Raw genomic sequence first — 25474 nt, 5'->3', positions numbered from 1 at the left:
CAGGGGCATTTCAACCCCTCCATTCAGGGTATCCACATACTGACTCCCAAAGCAAACAAACTGGGTGAAGTTGCCTGAGGGAAGAGACTGTCCCCTTTCACTCAGCTGCCACTAACCTTACTCACGGGGCAGGGGTGAGCCCAGCAGCTTTATCTAAGGTAGCTTCCCAGGCCAGGATGTGCAGGTCCCCGGGATATCTGAAGAGCCTGGTGACCCAAGCTAATCACTCAGAACATTGGACGAGTTCTTTGGGGGGTGTCTAGCAAGAAACCTCTTGCTGCCCACATCAACCCACCTCTCTCTCAGATGGAGTTAAGGATTCTCACCTCTGTTAACTCCTCACCTCAGGCCTGTAGCTGGCTACAGCTCCTGGGGCTGGAAGAACCCAACCACGATTCTAGGAGGAGTCACATAACATCCTGGGGTCTGGCCCTTTCCACAAATCCTTCATCAGTCTCGCTCCAGGTGGAATGGCCCATCCCAGCATGCACAGCAGCGGCAGGAATGGACAACAGGCTGGAGCCCGGTGCAGTTGTCAGAATTTTGTCAACTATTGAGAAGCAAAAGCCGCGGGAGAAACCAAGCTGATGTTGGTTATTACTGCAGCAGGCGAATGGGTGACCTAGAGGCGGTTACGCTGCCCCGGCATCACCAATAACTGCTCCGTGGAAACCCTTGTGGGACACATTTTATTTTTCAGTTAAAAAAATATATAGACAACTCCACGGCTTCCTAACAGTTATTACAATAATCAAAACCACAATGAGCAGACTAGATACACATCTGTGAACAAACAACTGTCCTGGGGTTGGAGAAGGGCAGAGGCGGCAGGCTGGGGAGGGGAGATGCAGTTAAAAAATGTCTCTCATGAAATCACTCCCAGGCCCTCAAACCTACTCTGTGAAGCAACCCCCCTGGTTGGATAGGTCCTCGTGGAGACCACAATCACCACCTGATCCCAGCTGTTCTGCTGCTCCCCATGTCACTCCCACAATCCGTGCGTGCGTGTGTGTGCGCGCGCCCTCCACCACCATCCCTGACCCAGACTCATCACATTTCACCCCATCACTGCTGTGCTGTTGTCCCCCAGCTCCAGACAGCCCCCCCTCTCTTTCCCCTCAACCCACCCCTCACTTTATACCCTCTCCAGATGGGTTGCTGCTGCAGAGAGTCAACACTGCTACCCAGCTGCAAAGGTCACGCGAGTGCTGAGCAATGCATGGGACGCTGTCCTGCGCTGCGGGTTGTCCCTCCGCCCTGCTGCGCTTGGGAGCAGATGAGACACCCAGGACTCAAAACAAATCAAGTCAGTCTCTTCCAGCTAAGCTAGACGGGCCTAGACTCTTCCTGCCACAAGGAGATTAAGCCAGAAAATACCCACCTCTAGCAATGCCACCAACAGGCAGAATCTCTGTACTCCACCCACAGCGGAGGACTAAAGCCTGTACTTACTATTAACGATAAACCCACCGCACCCAAATCACAAGGAACTTGCTTCCACAAACCTGCACTAAGTGTCCTAGTGGGCGTTCATGTTAACAGCGAGACGTCTGCTCAGCTCTGGCCTCCCTCGGACCCAGGCAGACAAGAGCCATTTGAACACGGGACCAGCCCCAACACGCCAGGGCAACAGGAAAAGGGACTCTGGAGATTAGCTGTCCAATGGCTCGACTCCAGGGCTGCCTCTGACGGGAGCATACAGCACCAATAGCTCCTTCCTTAGCCCACTGAGAAGGCCTGCATTCGAGGGTTGCTTTGATTTCTGGCTGGCCTGGGGGAGCAGAGGGGGCAGTTTAAATATAGATTAATTTCAAGATGAAAAGAGGGGTGCATGAAAACGCATCTGAACCCCAAAGCTGCTGGCTCCGCAATGCTCCTCGTTAGCCAGACAGAACGCGGCACTCTGGGGTTTTACAGCTGCACCATATGGTAGGAGGCAGCAGAATCCGTTCTTTCTAAACGCCACACAACGCTGCAAGTGCCTCACCTATGGGAGCCCAGCAACCACCGCTGGCTGCTGACAGCAGTGAAGGGAGAGGCCGAGACTGCAGGACAGCAACTCTCTTGTGAGGCTAAGGACTGGGGCCCAGGGTATGGAGGTCTGGGGTACGTCGTGTGGGGGAGGGAAGAGACGGTCAGGACTGGCAGCAAGGAGTACGGCAACAGGCTAGTTTGGGGCATCACCAGGAATCAGGTTTAATGGGGGGGGGGGGCAGGGATTCCAGTTCATACAACCCCAGCTGGGCTGTTTGAAACCAGCGAACTAGGGATGAGAAAGCAGCATTTTGGGGGAGCCAGAAGGCTTGATGTCAGTTATGGGGTGAACACTGCCTTGGACAGGCCACTTCAGGGGTCTGGGGATTTAAGTACTGAGGAGGCTTAAGCTGGTATTGGGGGCTAGGCGGAGAAAGAAGAGCAGATGCCCTCCTGGCAGCGCGATCCCAGGATGCATCCATAAGGGATGGGCTGTGAGGTTAGAGGGGGTGGGTGGGAGTTGTTCAGAGGGTTCTAACATGGCACGTGGCTCAGGCAGTCCCTTCGGGGGCGCTCAGGGAGTGGGATGTAGAGGTTAGGAAGTGGAAGGCTGCAAGCAGAACGAACTCTGCCCCAGGCAGCTGAGTGCACAGCTCTGGGAAGCAGGGGCTGGGTGCAAGGTGGCAGGGAGGGTGGGAACCGGTATGCTGGGGCACGCGGCCTCGGGCAGTCCAGCTGGAGTCTGCGGGGAAACCTCTATTTCTGCATGTCACACTGCAGGAGGAGGACAATAGAGGGGTCGCTCTTGGCAGCTTCCTTGAACTCCTCCAGGGTGATCTGGTCGTCCTTGTCCTTGTCCATCTTGGTGAAGATCTTGTCAACCCGCTGCTGGGGCGTCAGCCCGTCCTGGTTCATTCTCATCATGATGACCGTCCCCACCATCTTGTAAATGGCCTGAGGCATGAAGGACAGAGGGAAGAGAGGTGAAGTACCCAGGAGGGCCCCTTCCGCACCGCGGTAACACCACGCTAGCGGGGGCAGGGCTGAGCGGGTCCACACAGCAAGTGAAGGGGTGGCTGTAGAACAGACAGGTGTATCCATGTTAGCTTTAATCCAGCTAGCACGAGTAACAATAGCACGGCACAGGGAGCTAGCCCGGGCCGCCATAGCCACACGGCTACTATTAGCCATGCTACCTGGATTAAAGGGTAGGCCTACCTGTGCTACAAGCCACCCCGTCACCTGAAGCCCTGCCTGCCCACCTACCTGAACGGCCCCCACCCCTGCTGCTGCTGTTCCTTGAGCGAGCATCCATGTAGCTCAGGTGGGTCGACACACGCTGCAGTCACACCTCACTGACTGCAGCATAGAGACACCCCCTGGCTAGATCCATGCGGCCACGGGTAACTTCCAGCTCGAGTAGCTACACCGGCACTAGCTTGGACTGAGCCAGTGTGCTTACAAAGTAAAGTACATGCCAGGGGGCCGGTGTGATTGTATCCGGTGGCTACCCTGGACCACCCCTCGTGTAGCCATGGTTACATAGCTATTTTGCAGTGTGCTGATGCAGGTAGCTTCACCGGTGCCAAAAGTTATGCCCTAGGCTGCAGAGTAGACATACCCACCTGCCGGTCTCTCTTCCCCTGCTGCAGGGCCTGTGGGCCAGGCCGTCTGCTGACATAACCTGGTGCCATTCCAATCAGCACAGAGCTGCATCTATTAGCGCCAGCAGATCCGGCCCTGCATGGCTTCAGGGCCCAGTCTGCACCCGAGGCAGGGCCTTCATTGCCAGAGGTGAGTCTGTGATCGAGCATGGGGACTTAGCTCTTGGGAGGGACATAGGAAGGGCTAATGCTCTGGGGGAAGATGGATTTACCACTAGGGGCCAAGGGTCTTTATTACCTATGGTTTGGGGCTTGGTTTACACTGGAGTCGTTTTTGGGTTTGGACACTTGTGAGCTGCATTTTTTTTTGAAAGGGCTTCTATTCTAGTCGCTTGGTCCCGCTCTCCCGCCTCCCATCAGTGCTGGGGCGGATGATCAGAACCAGCCCACTGCAGCATCTTTGACCCCACTGTCTTCACGGTGGCAGAGAGGTCAGTGCATTCCAATACCTCAATTATTTCTAGCATCTCCAAGCGAGTTATCTTCCCGTCTCCGTCTAGGTCGTACATCTCAAAGGCCCAGTTCAGCTTCTGCTCAAAGCTTCCCCTGGAGGTGACGGACAGGGCACAGATGAACTCCCGGAAGTCGATCGTCCCATCCCCGTTCTTATCAAATGTGCGGAAGGCGTGCTGGGCAAACTTGGAAGCATCTCCATATGGGAAAAACTGCAGGGCGAGAAGAGGCTAGCAAGAGATCTAGAGAGACAGAGGACCTGTGGTGCAAGGGAGCATACGGGATTCGTTGCTGCTTAGAGACAGATACACAGAATCAGTATTTCTAATAGAGAGCGAGAGAGGGCATCAACTTAGACATAACAGCCAGGGGGGAAAAGGGGTAAGATTTGGACCTGTTTGATTCTAGGCACAAATCTGTGAAGGCCTGGCTGGAGGCAAGAACTTTAGAGGACTTCTTTACCTCCCCTCACCACCCCCCACTATAGTAAGAGGCTTATCTAAAGTTTAAGGGAATCTGAAGTCTAAATATGGCCACTTTATCACTGCAGAGAAAGGGGTGTGGGAAAACACCAGGGCAATCACATACTTGAGGAGACACATTCAGGGCATGTCTCAGCCTGCAGATAGAGGTTTTTGGGGGGCGGGGGGCTGTTACGGTCTTGTTCCGATTGGACTCGGAAGGAACAATCAAACATTTGGTAGCTTAGAGCATGGTCGGGGTTCTGTGGCGCCAGCCCAGGATCCTGCTAGCAGAGGGAGATCTACAAGAGCTTTGCAAGAACAATCCATCCCTCAGGCTGTGCTGAGCCAGCCACGGCCAGCAGCGAGTCCCAGTTTCACCCTAACCATAATGCTCTGCTGAGAGGTCAGAGTCCAGACAGCACCACCAGTGAACGGGGCAGTTCAGTGGTACTCTTGGACCTCTGGCTGTTGTATCACTCCCTTCACCCAGAGGCGTTCGTTGTCTCAGCTAGTTACCAAATGCAGCCCTTTAAACAGCCGTAGCCTCACGTTTCCCAGCAGCTCACTCAGCCCCTGCCCCCATCCACCCAACACTGACCATCTTCCTCCCTCCCCTGTACCTTGATGTAGAGCTGCTGGAATTCATCCAGGTTGAGGATGCCGGTGGGACAGTCCTTCAGGAAGCCCTTGTACCACTGCTTTAGCTCCTGCTCACTGAACTCTGTGCTTCTCACCAGGTCGTCCAGCATCTCGGGGGCCAGCTTACTGTTGTGTTTCCCCATCACGGACTCTGGAAAGAACAGCACAGTTCCTAGACACTGAAGTACTGACAGTGTTAGGGAGAGGGCCGAGAGACAGGAATTCCTGGGCTCCCTTCCCAGCTGTGCCACTGACACGTCGCTTCATCTCCGTGCCTCAGTTTCCCCCGCTCCCTCTCTGCAAAATGAGGGTAATCCTGCTGACCAGCCTCATGGGTGTGTACGGGAGGGTTCGCTAGTTAAGCTTTGTACAGAACACTGACATTGTCAAAGGTCTTGGAAGCATCAAGTATCAACATTACCAACATTTCAGAGGAGATAGAAACGCTACTGGAAAAAGCCTGTGACTGATGAATGTGACTCACTAGCCACCTCTCACACAGCTCAAAGCCCTGAGAAGATCTGCCTGCCCTCCCCACCACTCAGTGGGGTTGTTTGCGGCGTGGATGTTTCCATACTAACCATGTCTCTTTGGGCCTTAACCAGCAACACTTGCAGTAGCATTTGTGACTAGGGCCATCCTGGCTCCTACAGAGGAGAGACTCAACAGCTGATCCCAGGAGCACCATCTGACATCGCTCACTTTCAAGTCTTGTCTGGACACCATGAGACAGACCTTGGCCAACACCCCACCTACCAGTCATTGGTGCCTGCCCTCATGGCCAGTAAAACCTCAGGGCCCAGTGACTCTGTCTCACGGCACCTACCACAGTGTAAAATAGGCTTCAGGAGCAGCTGAGAAGACTCTCTCCTGGGTTTATTGGGAGACTCCTGATATTTGAGGTTGAAGTTGAAGCCCTGGTGCCTGCAGTCCCGTGAGTACAGAAGAATCTCTGTTTTTTTAAAAAAGTACATTTCTAGCCCTCATGGAGACAGAGGAAGAGCTTGAAAAGTGTCACTTGAGTGTAGCCCAAGAAGCTCGGAACCAAGCAGGCAAAGAAACAGAAGCCCAAGTTTAGAGAAAAATCTTGTAATTTTTTAAGCCAAAAGTTTGTGATTTTTGAATGTTTGGGTTTGGCAATCCTGAGGGTCTGCCCCCCGCCCCCCGCTTACTTTGCTCAGACAAACCGATCCACCTTTTAGCCCAATAGGCGTGCACCTGGCCACATCTAAGAATTCCAGATAGTGGAGTGTTGCCAGCACTGATATAGGGAGGAATTTGAGACATCGCCCCACCCAAAAAACACACCCCTTCTCCACACAAGGCTGGCTGCTTTTTCCTCCTGATGCAAGTGTCAATAGACTAGATCCAGAGGGAAGGGTTCGGGGAACAAAGAGGCTGCAGGAAAATATTTGAGTAGCTACAGATAATAATCTGGTGCTGTTGCTGTGGTCAGAGTGGGGAGGCATGATTTCTGACTGCTATTCGTGAGACTGCATTGCTCTGCAAGCTCAGGCAATTCACAGGTCAGCCTTTATGCCTCAGTTTCCCCATCTATAGAACAGCTGTTATACCTCTCCAAGTGGAGCACTGTTAGTCTTAATGAGTGCCTGGCAAATGCTTTGAGATTCTTATACAACAGGTGCAATATAACAGCAAAGTATTTACAGTGATGAATTCCTGAGCGGGGAACGAGTGTCTAATGAATTCCAGCGATGGATGCCAAATCCCCACTGTGGGAGGTTAGCTAGGAAGCAGAGGAGAGGGTACAGGTGCTCCAAAGAGGTCACAACCACCCCAGACATAGGTCCCAAGACAGAGCTCAAGACTTTCAATTCTAAAGCAGATACCTATACCAATTGAGCGAAAAGGGAGTAAATCCATGAACAAGTAGTAGTAGGCTCTCATCCTTTGTGCTCTAACCAGCAGAGGGCGACATTTAGCAAGCGTGTTGCATTGGGCTGCAGTACGGTGGAGGTCATGATTTCAAAGTTGCTGCTGGGGCTGCTCTGACATTTGCCTGTCTGCATCAGTCAGCCCTTTATAAAATAGCACTTGCTTTCACGCAGCTCCTTTCATGCCCAGGCTCTCCCACGGCAATGCACAGAGAAGCACAATCCTGGCAAGTCAGGGACTGCCTAGGCAAAGAAACAATCTGCCTAGTTTTCAGCAATCGCTCCCACACAGCCTGGGTCATTATTTGCTGTTTAATCGAATGGCAGATGGTTGGCCAGAGGACACTGGTGTTACCTTGTACGCTCAAAAAAAAAAATAAAGAAAATTGGATGTTTAAGTTCACCAGGAGACAGACCAGAACAACAGACAAGCCCAGATCTCAGTTTGATGCATCTTCCAAAATATGGCACTTTAAGTGCCAGTGATTTACAGACATCTGCTTTGGCACTCCTCTGTCTCCCCCTCCATGTCAGCCACTTCCTGTACTGTCCTGGGAAACCTAGGACATCTTGTTCCTTGCCCCAAGAGAAGACAGAGACTGTCACTGACGACAGTCTCAAAATGCTCACAAATAAATGATGCTCCTTCCTAGCACAGACCTCAGCAGCACAGCGCCTTCCTGAGTCTCTATTAGTTCCAAGCCCAAGTCACAGGGTGGGACTTGAACCTGCAACCGTCTGTCTACAGAAGCAACTGAGCTGATAAGTGCCTCAGGGCCATCAATAGAAGTTTTGCCATTGATTTCAGTGAAGATCAGAGGCTGAGCCAACCTCGTTTGGGATCACAGGCCAGTTGTGTAGTCTCTTGGTACGGATGTTAATGTCTCTGTCCTGGATACTGTGCAATCAGGCATGCAGGAAGAGAACTCGCCCTGTAAGCAGAGCTGGCTGGCGGAGGGACCGTCCCACTCTGCACAAGAGAAGGTGTGTCAGGCATCTAGTCCCCTGCTGCGGTGTTCTCCTCCAGTGATTTTTGGTGTTGAGCAATCGGAGACAATAAATGTAGGCGTCTAGATCTGCAAGTTTAACCTTCAGCGAGGTCAGGGCCTGGGAGAGGAGATGTCCCTGGGTCCTTTGATTTCAGATGCCCCCCCAAGTATGACACAGGGATTGCCCCATTGCTGAACAAGAGAAGTTCCCAATTACACTAAGCCAAGTTCACCCCCCAACTCACAACAGCTGCCTAGCTCAACCCACTCACTCTCTGCTTATCACTCTCTCCCGATGAAGCCGGTGGAGAACTGCTGGAGGGGGAGAAGCAGGCTCCTGGAAGAGCATAAGCTCTGCCCAGCCTGTGTCTTTAAGGGCTTGGCTACACTTACAAATTTGCAGCGCTGCAGCAGGGTGTGAAAACACACCCTCTCCAGCGCTGCAAATTGCGGCGCTGCAAAGCGCCAGTGTGGTCAAAGCCCCAGCGCTGGGAGCGCGGCTCCCAGCGCTGTCCGTTATTCCCCACAGGGAGGTGGAGTACGGACAGTGCTGGGAGAGCTCTCTAGTCCCCTGCTGCGGTGTTCTCCTCCAGTGATTTTTGGTGTTGAGCAATCGGAGACAATAAATGTAGGTGTCTAGATCTGCAAGTTTAACCTTCAGCGAGGTTAACCTGGGAGCTCTCTCCCAGCGCTGGCGCTTTGACTACACTTAGCGCTTCAAAGCGCTGCCGCGGCAGCTACCGCAGCAGCGCTTTGAAGTGTAAGTGTAGCCAAAGCCTAAGTCACCCCTTGAACCTCAGCAGGTTTCTCAGCCGAGGTGGATTTTGCTCCAACACACGTGGGCCAGAGGTTGAGGTGGGTGGGCGTGTGGGGGGGGTGGGGGAAGGAGGAAATGAAGACATGGGGATTTTATTATGGGATGCTGCGGCACCATCTGGGAACAGAAGGCAGAACACCAGCAACCGCATGCTTGGCACTAACATTTCATCTCCAAGCTCAAAGCTGATCTCAGAGAGTTACTGGTTGGAATGAGACCTGCTGCTCGTGACAGGGACCCACTCAGGACACCGGATGATGCAGATTCCCTTATCTCCTCTGGGGGGGAGCTCTCCCTCAGGGCCTAAATGCACCAAGCCACTCAGTTACTGCTCTCCCCACTCTGCGGGTGGAGTTTGGGGTTTGTATCCTGCCTGGCACCCACCTCCCCACCGTTACTGCACGAATGGGCTAGAACAATGCCACAGCCTTGGGGCTCCTGCTCTGCCACAGACATTTTGCTTAGACAGAGCAGAAGGATCTCTAAGCGGAGTTCGGACGTTTCAAGAACCCCCGTTTGTGAATTCCCAGCTGCCACACTCCAGAACAGTTGCAGCCAGTCTCACTCACAAACTGCACCCATCCCAATCCTTCTTGGCATCCCCGAGCCGAGGGTCTCAACTGCCACAGACCTCAACGGGAGCTGAGGGCACTTAGCATCATGAAGAACCTGGCCTTGCCCTAGCTTGGGTCTCTTTCCTGTCTATTTCCCCTCCTGATTTTTGGGGGACTTCCCCCCCCAGTGACTTCCCACCCCTGCAACTTCACCCACTGCAGAAGCAACACATTTGCTCCTTCCCTGACACATGCAATGGAGGAGCATGTCAATGCAGCTTTGCCTCCCCCAAAACCCACCACCTCTACACTCTCCCCCACCACTGGACTGTCTCCAGGCCTAAGTGGAGCAGACACTGCCCAAATTCCTGGTCCGTCTCAGGCATAGGGAGGCGCAGCTGCGAGGGGACAGAGGCCGAGCCACCCCCTTCACTCCCCTTCCCCCAGGTCTGTTTGTGCTCACGCTGAAGGGGGGCAGGGACAATCTCCTCATTACTCTGGTACATATAGGAGCTGGTGCTGAGGAGGTTGCCATGGCGACAGCTCCACTGTGGAGAGATGGTTGCCAACAGTAGCAGCATCCCCAAAGCTACCAGCCAACTCTTCCCCCTGTGCCTTTTACTTCCACAGACCTTTGTGCTTCAGGGAGGGAAAAAACACCCACAAGATTAAATCATCCTCTTCTAGGGAAGAAGGAGGGGAAGAAATCATGGCTAGTGGTCCCACCTGGGAGGTCAAAGCAAAAAAAATCAGGTTCCCTCTACATCTCCCACCAGTGCTCGTCCCCTGAGACTTGGCTTTTGAGATCTTTGGGTCCCTCACATAAAGCTGTCTGCACCTTTCACTTCAGTGCTGCCTGCCCCATATGTTAAAGGGGTGGATCTTTTGGTCCTGATGAATGAGATTAAGTGCTGCAATGCTCGATTTCACCCACTCCATGGCCAGCACCAGCAGTGTCAGAGAGAAAAAAGTCCATGCCAAGGGGAAGCTCCCTGTGTCCCCATCCCCACACCAGTCTTACGCCAAGACTCAGCCGGAGAAGTTCAGAGCAGGAAAATGTGAGAGGCCCTGCTGCATGCTCACAGACCTGTCTTCCTAAAAACCTGCATAACCACCTCACAGTCCAGCTCCATTTCACAACAAGGGGTCACAGCCACTGCCACAGGGAGTGCATCTCTTCTCCAGAAAGCCTAACGAGCCTGCAGACCTGGGTCTGGGATCTAACAGGGTCCCATGTGCTAAACTGGACTGGCCTGTACCACTTGGATGGGAGATCTCTCAGGAACACCAGAGTGCAGGACGTGCTGATGAGGATTCTTCTGAGCCAACACTGGCCCCGTATCCCAGCCAGGGCCGGCTCCAGGCACCAGCTTAGCAAGCAGGTGCTAGGGACGGCACGCCCAGGTATTCGGCAGCAATTTGGCAGAGGGTCACTCGCTCCCGCTCAGAGCAAAGGACCTCCCGCTGAATTGCCACAGATTGCGACTGTAGCTTTTTTTGCTGCTTGGGGCGGCAAAACCCCTGGAGCCAGCCCTGATCCCAGCTTGGTGCTGCTGCTGCTAGAGATGCCACTTTTCACATGCTGTTTGCAAAACAAGGTCCCAATTCCTTGTTGCTATTAAAGATTGTACAGCCTCTTTGGGGGGCGGGAGGAGATGGAGGGGGGTGCGAGAGAGTTCAGTGTTAAACTCATGCCTTGGCTGAAACCGGACTTCAGTCAATTCCTTTCTTCCCACTTCTAATTCTCCCTGCAGCTCTAATTGAGAGCAGTGGCCAGAGCACAAGTCTAGGAGCCAGGAACACTGCAGTGCTAGTTCCAGCCATGCTGCCTTGAGCAAGTCACATCACCTCTCCATGCCCCCAATTCCCCCAGCTGCAAAATGGGAAGATGCTTCCCTGTCTCAGTTTTCCTTCTAGACTGTGGTGCAATTATGCTGTTTCACAGTAGCTATGCTCCATCCCAGAAGTGGCTGCATTTCAGCAGCCAAGTGACAGGATCCCAAGCTACAGCCAGTAAATCAGTTTAAACCTGCAGAGTGCTGTGGGCTGAAAGATGTGGTGCGAGTATTTGCTAGACACAGGAAGCCAGAGCGCACGAGTTATTCTCTTGGACTCACATGGTGCATGGAAATTCTCCATTCTCTGTGTTTTCCATCTTGCTGCAGAGATTTATGATTCTGAATGTCAGAGAAAGGCCTTGGATACAGCTGTTCTGCTCCTCCAGCCCCTCTGATTGTGGGGCTCAGACGGCCTCCTGGAGTCCCCCTTCCTTCCGTTTAGTGGGACTGTGTCCCTCTGCAGATCACCACAAGTTCCTGATTGAGTCTAGGCACAGGCAGCTCTGCTACAGAGAGAGAATTAACTCTTCTGCTCCTAAAGCAGTCAGGATTTTCCTGGTGCAAGAGCCATTGCTGTGAACAAAGGCAGAAGAATTGCAGGGCAGGTGGGTTCAAGGGAAGGGAGACAGCTGGGCTTGAGGGATCCCCTCCAGTGTGCAGAGACAGGAAGGACAATCCTTCCCAGTAGATGCTCAGGGAGGTTCCCATGTTGGCCAGAGCGGGCACACTTTGCATAACAGAACAGTGAGACCTGTTGTGAGGAATGCCGCAGGGTACGGGCGGTATTTGCATGGTCCCTATTCAGCAGGAGCTGAGCCAGCACTCTGGGAGCAGCAGAAAGGAGTGACAGGCGTTAGCAGTGTGTGCTCAGCCCTGTGGGTTTGGGCAGACAGGAAAACATTTCATGTGTAGGTCTGTAAGGAGTGCAACACCACCTGGGTATGTAATATAGCTAGCCAGGTTACATACACATAAGGAACATGCATATTCAGGTTGTGCACTCATATCCATTGTGTGCGCAGAGGTGAGTGTACAAGTGGTGGGTGTGTGTGTGTGTGTACGCATACACACACAAGACGGGAATGCATAGAGAAGGGACACTAAAGCCACATTTCTGAGGCTGCCATTTGATGCAATCTAGTTCACACTTCAGGAGTCATTTTAAGAGCCAGATAATAAAAAGTATCAGAGGGGTAGCCGTGTTAGTCTGGTTCTGTAAAAGCAGCAAAGAATCCTGTGGCACCTTATAGACTAACAGACGTTTTGCAGCATGAGCTTTCGTGGGTGAATACCCACTTCTTTGGTTGTATTCACCCACGAAAGCTCATGCTGCAAAACGTCTGTTAGTCTATAAGGTGCCACAGGATTCTTTGCTGCTTTTACAGATAATAAAAAGGCTTCCTGGGCTGGGACAATTCCATTTTGTGCAGGGAAGGGGAGCGAACCCCAGAGGCAGGAAGTTACATCTTGAGCAGTGGAACAAGGGATTAAGTGGAGACGTTCATGGTTGCTTGTGGGACTGTGCGGGATGAAAGGAGCTGTAGAATTATTGATCGTGGCCCCACCCAAGCTGCTGCACAAACAGTTAAAGAACCATAGCAACAGCTTGATGCAAGACCCAGAATTGTAAGAGACTGTTTGTCCACACAATGGAACGTACACGGCACACAGTCTGCCTGGTGCGTGTGCACCGATCAGCACTGTGCGTGCCGAGACACACACATTACACCGTGTGCAATCCAAAAATGCAGGCACATGGTGGAGTTTGGGAAGGGCTCCTTCATTCCGGGGGCTGGAGCGTGTGTTACGTTGTTCGTTCCCGGTCGTGCAATGGCACTTTCTGAAGGTTCTCCAAGATAAGGAGAACCCACCCCACATGCCTCCAGAGTTCTGATTGGTCAAAAGATAACAGAACCTCAATGAAACAAGTCTCCCTGTGACCTGCTGCCTGTGTGCAGCTCGCGGTACCTGCTGCAGGCAGTGGGGAACAGGGGAAGGAAAAAAAAAACCCACTGTGGCCAGCACCCTGGTGGGCTGAAGCCCTGGGGAACTGCCTTGTTGTTGTGACCGAACACAGGACTCTGGATTGCAGACAGTTTTTTGGAGACACTGGCCTCCAGAACAGCAATGCCACCACTTACAATACCTCTTACCCAAATCATTACTCAGGGGACTCACTGGGATCCCCTCCCAAACCAGGGCCTTCCCGCCAGCAATGACAAGATGGCTGCTTTTAGGATTGGGGAGCGAATCTAAAGCTTTGGTACATTAAGAATTATACTAGCATGTGCACATGTGCTAGTTATGTGCAGGAATGATCCCCTTACTGCCCCCCAATACAATGAAGCATAAATTAAAACCACCCTTACAGTCCCTCCCCCCAGCCCACCTCCCCCACATACACTCGTAAAATCACGCTGCTGGGATCTGCAGCACGACACGGTCCTCGCTGCGCTGCACAAACCTGCTAGCTGGAGGCAAACAAAGGGATGGGGTAGAGACGGGTGTCTGTGCACATGTCTCCCCAAAGACCTTAAGGGTCTTTGACTGAGGTTGGGTTTGGAGGCTCCCCTGGGCTTAATGCAGCTCCTGAGAGCCAGCCCATCTGTCATTTCCCAAAGGCAGGGCTCCCCATGCCTGCCAGCCACACTGGGATTTTAGATCAGGCGCCGCACTCACCAAACCCACTGCCAGAGCTGTGGGAAACTTTGCAGAAGGAGCAGCAAGAGTTCTGGGTTGATGCCAGCACAGGGCAAGCTCTGAGATGAAGCCTATAGGGCACGTTAGCCAAGGAACCAGAGTCCCAGCCTCTTTGCTCCCTCAGGAGAAGCAACTAACTTACACACACCCCTTTGCAAAAGATGCCACTAGTACAACACCTGGCTAGGACCAGCTCCTGTGGTGCCCCAGACACAGCTCACTCAGCAAGGCGCTCTGGGTCAGAAGAGGGGGTGAGCAGAGCAGGCCACATGACAGGGCCAGCTGGCTGAGCAGACCCACTGCCCCCTTAGTCACAACACATTGTGTGATCATCAGCTATTGCTAAACCTCCATTTTATTTCTACCAAACCCCTTTTGTCCCCTAAAGCCACTGGGGCTGCAGGAGTCCCTGGAGCATTTTTCACTCTCCCAGGTGCCTCTTACCGTGGAGGTGGCCTGGGATGCAGGTGAAGCTGCCGTTGTCTCTGTGGCCCAGCGAGGTGCCAGCCCCAGGTGCGATGTCTCAGGAGAAGGAGGACGCTCCCTGCCCATGCACTCCAGAGAGCCCCGCTTTCCCCCACCTGATCTGCCTGGGAGCTGCTTCTCCTTCTGGCTTGTATCAGTATGTGCCCCGCCCCGCCCCGCTTCGAAGGGAGGAGCCGGATTGGTTCTGCTGCCAGGCTGATTGGGAGAGGGGAGTGTCAGTCAGCAGAGCCTGCTACAGGTGGGGCTGGGAACGTGATCCCCGGCTGCCTGCCTGCCTGCGGGGCTGACTCCTGCCCGCTGTGCTCGGGGGCGTGGGGCGCTTGGCCTCGCGGGGTGCTGAGCAGGGGGGCGATTGCTCCCAGGCTGACATGGGGTCTCCTGTGCTCTGTCTTCTCCCGGATAAGGGCATGGTGGGATTGGGATGGGGGAGAGATGCAGGTCCCAGGATGTTATAGGGAGGCAAGGGCGGGGGGGAGGGAATAGCTTTCGTTGGACCAACTTGGGGGGCGGAGGGCAGAGAGAGACAAGCTTTCGAGCCCACACCGAGCTCTTCTGCAGCTGATTCCTGCCAGCTGCACCACACCTGGTTGTTGCTTCCACCCCACTGCAGCATCCCGTGCCACCCAGGGCTGCCCCAAAGCGCTGCTGTGCGGCCGTGGGGAGCGGACATCTCCCTTAGCTCTGCCAAAAGCAGCCCCAGGGGGGTCCCTGACATTCTGTCCGCTCGCCTTGTGCCTCTCCTGGCCTGGGTGAGGCTCCGTGCTTTCACTCCTCCCAGCCCCCCCCCCCCCATGCCTGAACATCCTCCCGACCCCGCATGCCAGGCCTCCTCCCTATCGCCACCTGAGCCAGCAGCACTGCCCTCACCTCGGCCTGCATTCCAGGTACATGGCATTAAATAATCCAAGGAGGGGCTAACATGGAGCCCACCTGTGGCCCGACTTACCAAGTCACTGAGCCTTGCTAGCAAGATAGATGACTCAACTTTATTGATCATTCCTGTGCATGTGCCCAATGTCCTGCCCCCTCATGCACTGGGTGTAGCATAAAGTCTGGGATGGAGTCTCAGGGGTGTTGCCCCAGAGTCCTGGCCAGGGGTCTAGTGAGGAATGAATAACAATCCACCCTTCCTCTTGTGCAGAGCCGGCACTAGACATAAGAGGACTAAGGCTATGTCTACACTAGCACTTTTGTTGGTAAAACTTTTGTCGGTCAGGAGTGTGAAAAAGCACACACACATACCCACACCCCCGACCGACACAAGTTTCACCGACAGAAGCGCTGGTGTGCGGACAGCACTATGTCAAGTACATAAAAGGTTGTTACAAGGAGGAGGGAGAAGAATTGTTCTCTTTAACCTCTGAGGATAGGACAAGAAGCAATTAGCTTAAATTGCAGCAAGGGCAGTTTAGGTTGGACATTCGGAAAAACTTCCTCACTGTCAGGGTGGTGAAGCACTGGAATAAATTGCCTGGGGAGGTGGTGGAATCTCCATCATTGGGGATTTTTAAGAGCAGGTAGGACAAACACCTGTCAGGGATGGTCCAGATAATACTGAGTCGTGCCATGAGTGCAGGGGACCGGACTAGATGACTCTACAGCTGCGCAGCTGTAGTGGTTCAGCTGTAAGGTCTGTAGCGCGAGCATTGCCTAAGCAACTGCCTAGGCCCCTGAGCAGCTCAAAGCCCCCCCCCCTTCACTTTTTAATATTTGCCTGTTTTAAAACTGGGAGGGAATATTCCTGCTTAGGGCCCCAGTGGGCTAACACCAGCTCTGCCCTACTGCTGTCCTTCAGTGAGTTAGGGCGAATTTAGCGTGTGATCCTAACATGCACTGAGCACCCTGGAGGTCAGAGAGAGTTGTGGGTGCTCAGCACCTATGGATCATGTTCTTGGAGCCTGTTCAATGCTGGGGTACCTGTCATATTCCACTGATCTGTAAAGCGTCCTGCCCACCCACAAAGCTGGGCTGATACTAATAAATGCAGCATCCTTTGGCTACAGAGAGATGGATCCTGAGCCACCTTGACGACTCACAGAACAAGGAGGGGCCGTGCAGGGAAATCCGCACTGTCCCAGGGGAGTGAGGTTTGGATAAGGTCATTGGCACTTGTGCCGGGCTGTGCCAGGGACCCCCTCAGCCTGGGGTGTGATGGAGACAGCACCGCCAGCAGCAGGAAAGTCTGGGTGCACGAACGTATTTGGTCTCAGTCACGTTCCAGTCTCCTCTTTCAGGCCTGCCCCTTAAAGCCCTACAGGTAGGATGCTGGGATTCCAGGTTTGAAGGAGACAGCTCCGTGCCAGGCCGTATTCTAACCGTGGCACCTTGCTGCAGCCATACCAGCCCAGCCCCCTATTCAGGAATTTCCGCCTGGTGGGGGCTGGTCTTTAACATGTGAAGGTGGATTGGCCAAGATCTTGGTTTGAGCCGAGAGTCCAGGCAGGGCTCAGTCCTGCCCAGGAGGCACCATGCTGGGTCTAGGGACTCAGGATCCAACGGGATGAGCAGGATGGGGAGTGAGGGGGGACCAACCCCGAACTGAAATGCTGCCGGCAGGAGGGGAGGCTAGGAAGGCAGCGGGTAGCTCAGCATTTCCTTGGCAGGGGGAGGATCATGCCCAGGTCAGGGTGGACACAACATGCCCTGGGGAGAGAGGAGCTTTTGTGGGGAAGAGCAGGTCTGCCGATCAAAAAAACAACCAGAGAGAGACCAACTGATTTCAGAAACAGAGGCGAATGGTTTCCATGGCGACTGCCAGCAACAGGAGGATGCGTCTCCTGGTGTCCTTACTTCTCAGATGCTGCTGTGTGTTCCCAGGGCTGCCGAGCCCATCTCTAACAGGGCCCTGCTGCAGTGGTCCAGGGGGAGCAGCTCCACCTGGCAGGGGAGAGGAAAGGCTCCAGCCAGCTGGGCTCGGTGGCCCCACCCCGTGGAGATCATTCCTGTCACGTGCAAATGTGGCCTCCACAACTAGGGTACAAAACAACGGAGCAGCTGACAGCGTGCATTGAGAACCCCTTGCAGATCTCCCGGCACGGCTACCTCACACAAGGGACGAGCCTGGGAAAACCTGAACCTGCCCACAAGACTCGCCGCAGAGAGAGGAGAACGCTACAGGCCTCTGGCTGGAGACGGCAGCGGGGAGGATCCATTGTGGGGGGAGGCTTCTTCCCCCAGAAATGAGGCAGATGGTGTCTCGTGCGAGGGACTGGAGATGGACCGAGGGGCTGAAAGAAAACCGAGGAGCCGGCTGGCATCGTTCGGGGCTCCTGAGAGATAAGGGAGCCCTCATTGCTCAGGCTAGGTCTGTGTCAAAGAAAGCTCACTACTGTCTGGAGAAATAGGGGACATGCCCACTGCTCTGGGGTCCTGGGACTCTGGAGAGCTGAGTCCCGTAGTCCCAGAGGTCTCTGCACTATGAGGAGTTGAGGGTGTGGCCCAGGCCTTGAGCAGTTTCCTGGGCGTGTACAGAGCTGAGCTGACGAGGGCCATGGTCTCGGAGGATGGGGTGGGGGAGAGGGAGCTCTTCATGAGAAGCCAAGTTCATAGCAAGCCTGGCCAGCATGGCTGAGCTTTGGCCAGCGTATGTGACGCAACACAACTTTGTTTTGTGCATTTTTCCTACTGTGCCCCACAATGCTTTGCGGCATGAGCTCACACGAGACACCAGATGGGTACCGCTTTCTCCTGGGACATTGCTTGGTCTCCCACACTGGTCACCAGCCCTGCTCTGGAGGGGCCTTCCCTTCAGAAAAGGGTTTAAAGTACTTGTGTCTTTAATGTGTTTGTCCTCCCAGCACCCTTGTGAGGCAGAACAGTGCTGTTATCCCCATGTACAGAGGGGAAACTGAGGCATGGAGCAACTAAGTAACTTGCCCAAGGCTCCATGTTTGGGGGGGCGGGTTCTACCCAAAGCCCCTCCCCCTGCTCTAAACAGTTGCACCCTCTTTCCTGGCAGAGGGGAGAAAGGTCAAAATCCATGCTCAGGCCTGGGTCTCCCCCTGCCATTTTCTCCCAGCACAGCTCAGCCCTCCCACTGCGACCTCTCCCCAAAGCAGAGGGAATCCCACACCCCACCCCAGCAGCGGTTCCTCTGCCCCTTGGCTATTCACAGCCCACTTGAAAAGAGAAGAGAGTCGATTAAAAAGACAGCCAGCTTTTTTTCTCTCTCTCTACGGATTCTTCAAGGGCCTGAAAAATTAATGAGAGATTAATTGAAACCGTGTAACGGCTGAGCCCTGGGGAGAACGGGACCCCCCCCACACCCCACCAACAGCAAGGCCAGGCTCCTCCTCCGACAGCTCTGGCAATTAGCAGCACAGCCTGGGCCAGCTCTGGGGACTTCACGCGTCTGGGGGTGGCAGCCGCTTGGGCATCAGAACCACCTCCCACGAGAGGGGAATGGGAGCGTTCCAAAGAAAAACAGGCCGTCGTGCAGAACCCGCTTCCTTCCTTCCTTCCACCCTGCACGCGAAGAGCAGAGATTCATCGATTCTAAGGCCAGAAGGGACCATCGGGATCATCTAGTCTGAGCTCCTTTATGGCACCGGTCAGAGAACTTCCCCGAAACAATTCCCAGAGCAGAGCCTTTACAGAAACACCCGTAACGGAGACTCCACCACGACCCTGGGGAAGTTGTCCCAACAGTTAATTACCCTCACAGGTAAAAATGGACGCCTTCTTTCCAGTCCAAATGTATCTAGCTTGAACCTCCAGCCATTGGAGCCTGTTAGACCTTTCTCCGCTAGATCTGAGCCCATTGTCAAATATTTGTTCCCCATGTAGATAATTACAGACTGTGATCAAATGGCCCCTTATCCTTCTCTTTGTTAAGGCTAACTGGATTGAGCTCCTTGAGTTATCCCTGCAAGGCACATTTTCTTATCCTTTAGTCATTCTCAAGGCTCTTCTCTGAACCCTCTGCAGTTTATCAACATCCTTCTTGAATTGTATTCCAGCAATGGTTGTATCAGCACCAAATCCAGGGGTAAAATAACCTCTCTCCTCCTGCTCGAGATTCCCCTGGTTACACACCCAAAGAGCATAAACTGGGCAGAACGAGACCTCAGCCTGGTTACTGAGGATTGTAGACAACCCTCTAGCTTAGGTACTCGTGTGGGCCCCGTATCTGAGCACCTCACAATCGTTCATATTTTTAGCCTCACAGCCCCACTGAGAGGCAGGGCTAGGCTATTACCCCAGCTGGGAAACTGAGGCACAACGTCCTCAATGGACGTTAGAAGCCTAAGCACTTTTATGGATCTAAGCCTAAGTGACTTGACCAAGGTGTGTCAGGCTGCTGTGGCAGAGCTGGCAATTGAACCTATGCCACCCAAGTTGCAGGCGAGCATCCTAACCCCTGGGCCAGCCTGCTGCTCTTAAATGAGTGCTGGCAATTCTTGTGCCTGGCCAGTAATGCTATTGGCAGGAATGTGTCCTGCTGGGTGCTGAGCATATTAGAAGCATCTGGGCCATCTTTTGGTGACTAAGTAGCAGCTGAACACTTGGGCAGAGGGGTCTGGACTTCAGGACTAGGCTAGTTCCCTGCTGAGCTGGAAGTGGGTGGATTTCGGGATAGGAGCTCTAGCCCTGCCCTGCTCCATATTTACTTACATGCCACACACTTCCGAAGAGGCAGCAAAGCAGATCCTCGTGCCTGGAGCCAGCCTGCCACCCTCAGCAGCCTGGAAAGCAACTCAGCCCCCAGCCAGGCTGCTCGGGGACTTGCCTCAGGACACTGGGCCAGCTTTGAAATCAACGGGACTCAGGTGCCTACCCCGATCAGGCGCTTTTGACCATCCCACCCGGTGCCAACGTACCTTTCGAAATCGGTCCCTGTGTATTTAGATTAAGGATCGGGGCTTAAATCCTAGGGTGCAGGATACTAATGTGCTGGACAGTCATTCAGAATCACCCAGCCACATGGCCTCGGTGTTAATCAGAACCAGCTCTGGGCTGCTGTGGATACATCTGGATATGCCTTGTTAGACCAATGGGAGATGAATTATACTGTCTCCAAACACCCCAGTGCTTCTTGAACAGCTCTAGGGCAGTTAGTTATCTGTCAGGATCTTAATTAAAGCTTAATCTGTAAGTCCTTCTCCGGTCCAAATTAGAGGATTCCTAATCACTCAAGCTCTTCTCCTTAAATCTTTCCTTCCTCTTTCACTTCTCCATTTTCACTTCCTTTCCCACTTTCTCCCCATTTCCCCCCTTCTACACGGATATTTCTCCTTTGCATCCTAGCAGCAGCATGTGCCATTGACATTCCCCCAGTCAGTGCAGCCTCAGATCTATGGAGAAGGTGAGCCTACAGCTCGGTAGTGCCCCGAGGCTGTCACCTCCAGGGAGCGACACCAGCTGCGCTGGGCGACTGTACTGGGATAACTAGGCTTTAATGATATTCCTAAAATTTCCCTCCCCCCCACCTTCCCAATCAGTGCAGGAGGGAAATTAATTCTCAGAAGAACCCAAGCGCTGCCCAAAAATCCAACATACACAGGATGGAAATATCTTTGGTATTGCATCCTTCAGAGAGAACAAAAGCCCATGTGTTAAAGGGGTGACTTCCAGCTCCCAAGGGTGCTAGATGAGCAGCAAATGATGAATTTAATTGGATGACAATTTCCTTGTTACCCTGCAATCCTGCGAGTGAGATCCAAAGGAGGTAGCATGACAAGTGGTTAGCGCACAGGTGTGGGCATCGGTATCTCTAGAATCTCTCTCCAGCTCTGCTACCTGTGACATAGAACAAATCATCGAACCACTCCGTGCCTCAGTTTCCCCACCTGTAAAACAAGGCAGGGGCATTGTGAGGGTTAATGCATTGGCATTTGAAAAATGCGGTGAGCTCCTCAGCTGGAGAGCACTATAGAAAAGTGAGGTCTGGTTATGTTTAGTGCGCTGAGACCTCACCCCTTCCACTATACCCCCTCTCCCATTCTCTTGGCTTCTCCTCCTCTACCCAAGCGGAGCCTCCTTCCTCCAAACTTAACCCCCAATCCCTCCATCCTTTACCTGCCTCTCTAAAGTGACCTGTTCAATCCTTCCCCAGCAGGCTTGGTCAGGGATCCAAGAGCAGAGAAAAGACAGCAGGGCCTTCCCCCCACTACCCAAAAGGAGTGCTTTGGCCACAGCTTTTGCATCCCAGCAAGTGCTGCGGCTTCTGAGCGCTCAGATCCTACCAGGGCTGTGACCTCTTTCACTGCCTGTGCACTAGCCCCTGGGAAGAGGGTGATTACACTGATATGGAGCCCACCCGCTCTAGCCCAGGTGTGGCTCAAATAAAGGTCATTCCCACCTGCTGGCTGTTTGGCAGCTTATGTGAGAAGCATTCGTGAGCTCCATCCAGTGTCTGCATAGCAAAACCCATTGCAGCTGGCACCGACCGCCTCCGTGGAGAAGCCAAGGGCTGAATGGGCCATGGAGATGGAACTCCCCACATGCTCTGAGAGGGGGAAGTCACCACAGGACGCCTGCCCAGAGTGTTGTGCAGCTAGTGCAAACAGACATCCGGATCCTCTGCGCCTCAGTTTCCTCATCTGTGTGTCATGCGGCGTGGAACCTGCTGAACAAAACATGTGTTCAACCCAAAGTGAGATATTTCATTTTGCTTTGGCGGGTTGGTTGGGTTTTTTTAAACTTTAAAAAAAAGAACAAAACTGAGTGAAAATTTAAAGCAAAGTCATTTTGAGACCAAACGTTTCATTTGGAAAAACTGTCGAAACAAATCATTTGGATTGGGTGGGACTTTTTTGTTTTGTTTTTGACAGAAAACAAATTGGGGAAATCCAGCACTCGTTTGTGAACCGTTTCGCACAACCCGACGCTGCTAGTGTCAACACAGGTTATACCAAGAAAAAAGTGCTTTTGTGGTTATAGTTTATACCGGGTTCAGTGAGCAAAATAAGCTAGAGCAGCGAGAGCACTTTCATGTCCGTATAAGTGCGTCTATACTAGGGATTTTGCCAGTATAGATATATTGTAAGCAGACCACACCCCTAACCAACATTGCTACACCAGCAAAAGTTTGTAGCGTAGCTCTGGTCTTAGTAATACTGACAAATTGATTATATTAATAAACAGACCTAGAAATCTCCTTCGGTTTGAATTTTTCTAAAAAATCTTGGAAATATTTCTAGTTACCTGAGGGTTGCTTATTAACACGTTGGTAAATCTGTGTTTTGAGCCAGAATTCAACTGCCTCCACCTCTGTAGTGCCTCATGTAGTAACAGAGCCCAGAGGGGACTATCTCCACTAAAAAGTTAAGCCGACCCAGCTATATAATGCAGGGATGTGAAAGAGACGCACCCCTTGAGTTGTGATGTAGTTAAGCCAACCTAACCCCCGGAGTGGACAGCGCTAGGTTGATGGAAGATTTTTTCTGTTGACCTAGCTGCTGCCTCTCGGGGAGGTGGATTACCCACGCCAGAACCATTGGCGGTGGCTATATGCGGTTGCGTTTCAAGGGTAAACGAGGCCAAAGATTTTGAGGTGACTAGGATCTGATGGTGTGATGGTAGCAAGCATGTCTTAGCTAACCCGTTCTAAATGTCTAGTCTAGACACGGTACACTGCCTTTACCACATTAAACTGGTCAAATCACAGCCCAGAGGGGAGTCGGGCCTTTAACCTGACCAGTTTAGTGACTGTGAAAGGCAAACCTCCTTGTCTAGATTAGACATTTATAATATGTTAGTTAGCACATGCCAACGACACACCCTAAATCCCAGTCTAGACACTGCCAAAGGGTCTTGACATGACAAGGTTGCACTTTCTCTATTTGGCTTTGTCTGGACTATGATTTAAAGGTGTGATGTTAGATTGGGTTAACTAGCTCAAGCTAATTAGCATCTCCTAAAACGCTTTGCTGCAAAAAGAAGTAGCTAAATAATAGCTAAGGGCAGAAGCCAACTTGATGTAAAGCCCTAGTGGAGATGAGGCATTGTAGTTTTTACCTCCATGTAGCTGACTGAGGTCAACCCCAGGTGAGGGGGTTGAGTGTAGACTTGGACTAGCTACATCAAGGTAAAAACCACCTGTGTCTTGTCTCCACTGGGATTGTCCATTGCACTAGCAGTCGCCACGCAGAACCCCCTCCTTTTTTGCAGTGAAGACATAGCCAAAATCTCTAATCAGGCCAAAGCAATTGTACTTCAGCGCCTGCTGCTAAACTGGTCAAATGAAAGCCCAGAGCGGGTGTTCTCAAACTGGGGGTCGGGACCCCTCAGGGGTCATGAGGTTATTACATGGGAGGGGCGGGTCAGAGATGTCAACCTCCACCGCAAACCCCGCTTTGCCTCCAGCATTTAATAATGGCATTAAATATATTAAAAAGTGTGTTTAGTCTATTGCGGGGGTCGCACTCAGAGGCTTGCTGTGTGAAAAAGTTCGAGACCCACTGGCCTAGAGGGGAGCCCTAGGCATTGTCTTGACCAGAATTTTAGAAAGCATTGACTAGCTTGAACTAGCTAATTAGATCTCACCTCACATCTTTAAATCCTAGTCTAGACAAAGCCCCAGTGAATGTAGTACTTGAAAAAGATGCTGGCTAGGAACAGGGGGCCTGATTTTTCAAAGATGCTGAGTGTAGATACAGAGACCCCAGGGTTTGCTTGTCTGTTTTCCTTTCCCCACCTTTTCCCAGAGCTGTTCTGTTGGGTCTTTATTCGATCCCACTGCTAACACCATGGAGTGATTAGAGACCCAGGATACTATGGTTTGGGGTGAATGTAAGACACTGTTTTCTGTTTACACAGACCCTCACCTCCTTGCTATATGCCCCCTAGTGGCCACCCTGAATAGTGGCTGTAAACGTTCACAACTAACACCACCGTGAGCAGTCACACCTCCCATGGGGCAGGAGCTACAGATGCTCAGCACGAACAGCATGAAGAATGAAGGGCCTGATCCCTACATTACTCCAGTTTTATACCCACTGCAACTCTATTGATCTGTGGGGCACTGAACTGCTTTAAAGCTGGAGTAACACAGCGGTGAATCCAGCTCGAATGTTTTTTTAAAATGTCAGTTTTAATAATCTCTGATGTTATTTGCAACACAACGGAATTATATGTATATGCATGTGTGTCCAGGTCCTTCGCTGGTGCTCCAGGGGCATCGATGGAGTTTAGTTCATTTCCAGCAGGTGAGGATTGGGCCCATGATTTCTAATCCCTGTACGTGTCTGCAGTTGTGGAAACATCCTGTGAATTCCATTTCCCACCCCACCCCCCTGCCTCCACTGCAGACTGATGTCGAACTTGTCTGTTTATGACAGTCAAGCCATCTCCATAACAACCGATTCCTCAGACAGGAAAGGCTGAATAACTTCTAACCAGGACTGGATCCCTGACAAGGTGAATGTAGAGATTTGTTTTAAAAGGGGGGGTTGGAAACAGGTGGGTCTCCTGAGTTTGTTTTCAAACGTTAACCTAGGTAGTACGTTGCACGGTGACTCGAGGTATGGCGTAGCTGGGGATGTAATGCACAGTACATTGCCAGCAGGGGGCACAGTAGGGCAAACATAATTCATATTTAAACGCTCAGAGGCAGATACTGCAGAAGGGCCCATTGCATTTTTAATGTGAATTCACCGCTAGTGAAAGGTGCTAGAGGGACAGCCCTGGATAGTGAAGTCCTCTGCGTAGCCACAGAACAAGCCCAGCAGTGCAAGGTTCTCCCTTCACACTGGCCTTGTGCCTCTGTCCCCTGCCCTGCCGGGACCACCCACACCTCCCTAGGGCTGAGAGCTGCCATCAGAGTCCAGGGCCTGGGCTCTTTGCTGACGAAGGGACCAACTGTGGTTAGAGATGTAGGCCCTGATTTTCAGCTGTGCTGAGCTCCCATAGCTCAGCCAGAAGTCAATGGGTGCCCACCCCCTCTGACGTCCAGGCTTCCAGTCACTGGGTCAGCAGCAGCTGTGGAGCCAACACGCTGCAAAGAACAAGGAGCACAGAAGTTTTCAGGCTGGTTGGAGGATATTGAGGCCCCAGCATCCG

General features: G+C 52.6%; 1 protein-coding gene across 1 annotated transcript; it reads right to left on the bottom strand.

Moving 5' to 3' along the window:
• Positions 1 to 673: 673 nt before the first annotated feature.
• HPCAL4 (hippocalcin like 4) lies at positions 674 to 14599 on the bottom strand. Its single transcript, XM_044997895.1, has 4 exons — positions 14432 to 14599; positions 5176 to 5345; positions 4088 to 4303; positions 674 to 2928 (listed from the first exon to the last, which is right to left on the bottom strand). The coding sequence occupies exons 2-4, from the start codon at positions 5335 to 5337 to the stop codon at positions 2731 to 2733; spliced, it is 576 nt and encodes a 191-aa protein (XP_044853830.1). The 5' UTR covers positions 5338 to 5345; positions 14432 to 14599; the 3' UTR covers positions 674 to 2730.
• Positions 14600 to 25474: the final 10875 nt, after the last annotated feature.

This window comes from Mauremys mutica, chromosome 23, assembly GCF_020497125.1.
Source record: "Mauremys mutica isolate MM-2020 ecotype Southern chromosome 23, ASM2049712v1, whole genome shotgun sequence".
Lineage (NCBI taxonomy): Eukaryota > Metazoa > Chordata > Testudines > Geoemydidae > Mauremys > Mauremys mutica.
The sequence above is the reverse complement of the archived record's forward strand: the minus strand, read 5'-3'. Positions and strand labels throughout refer to the sequence as shown.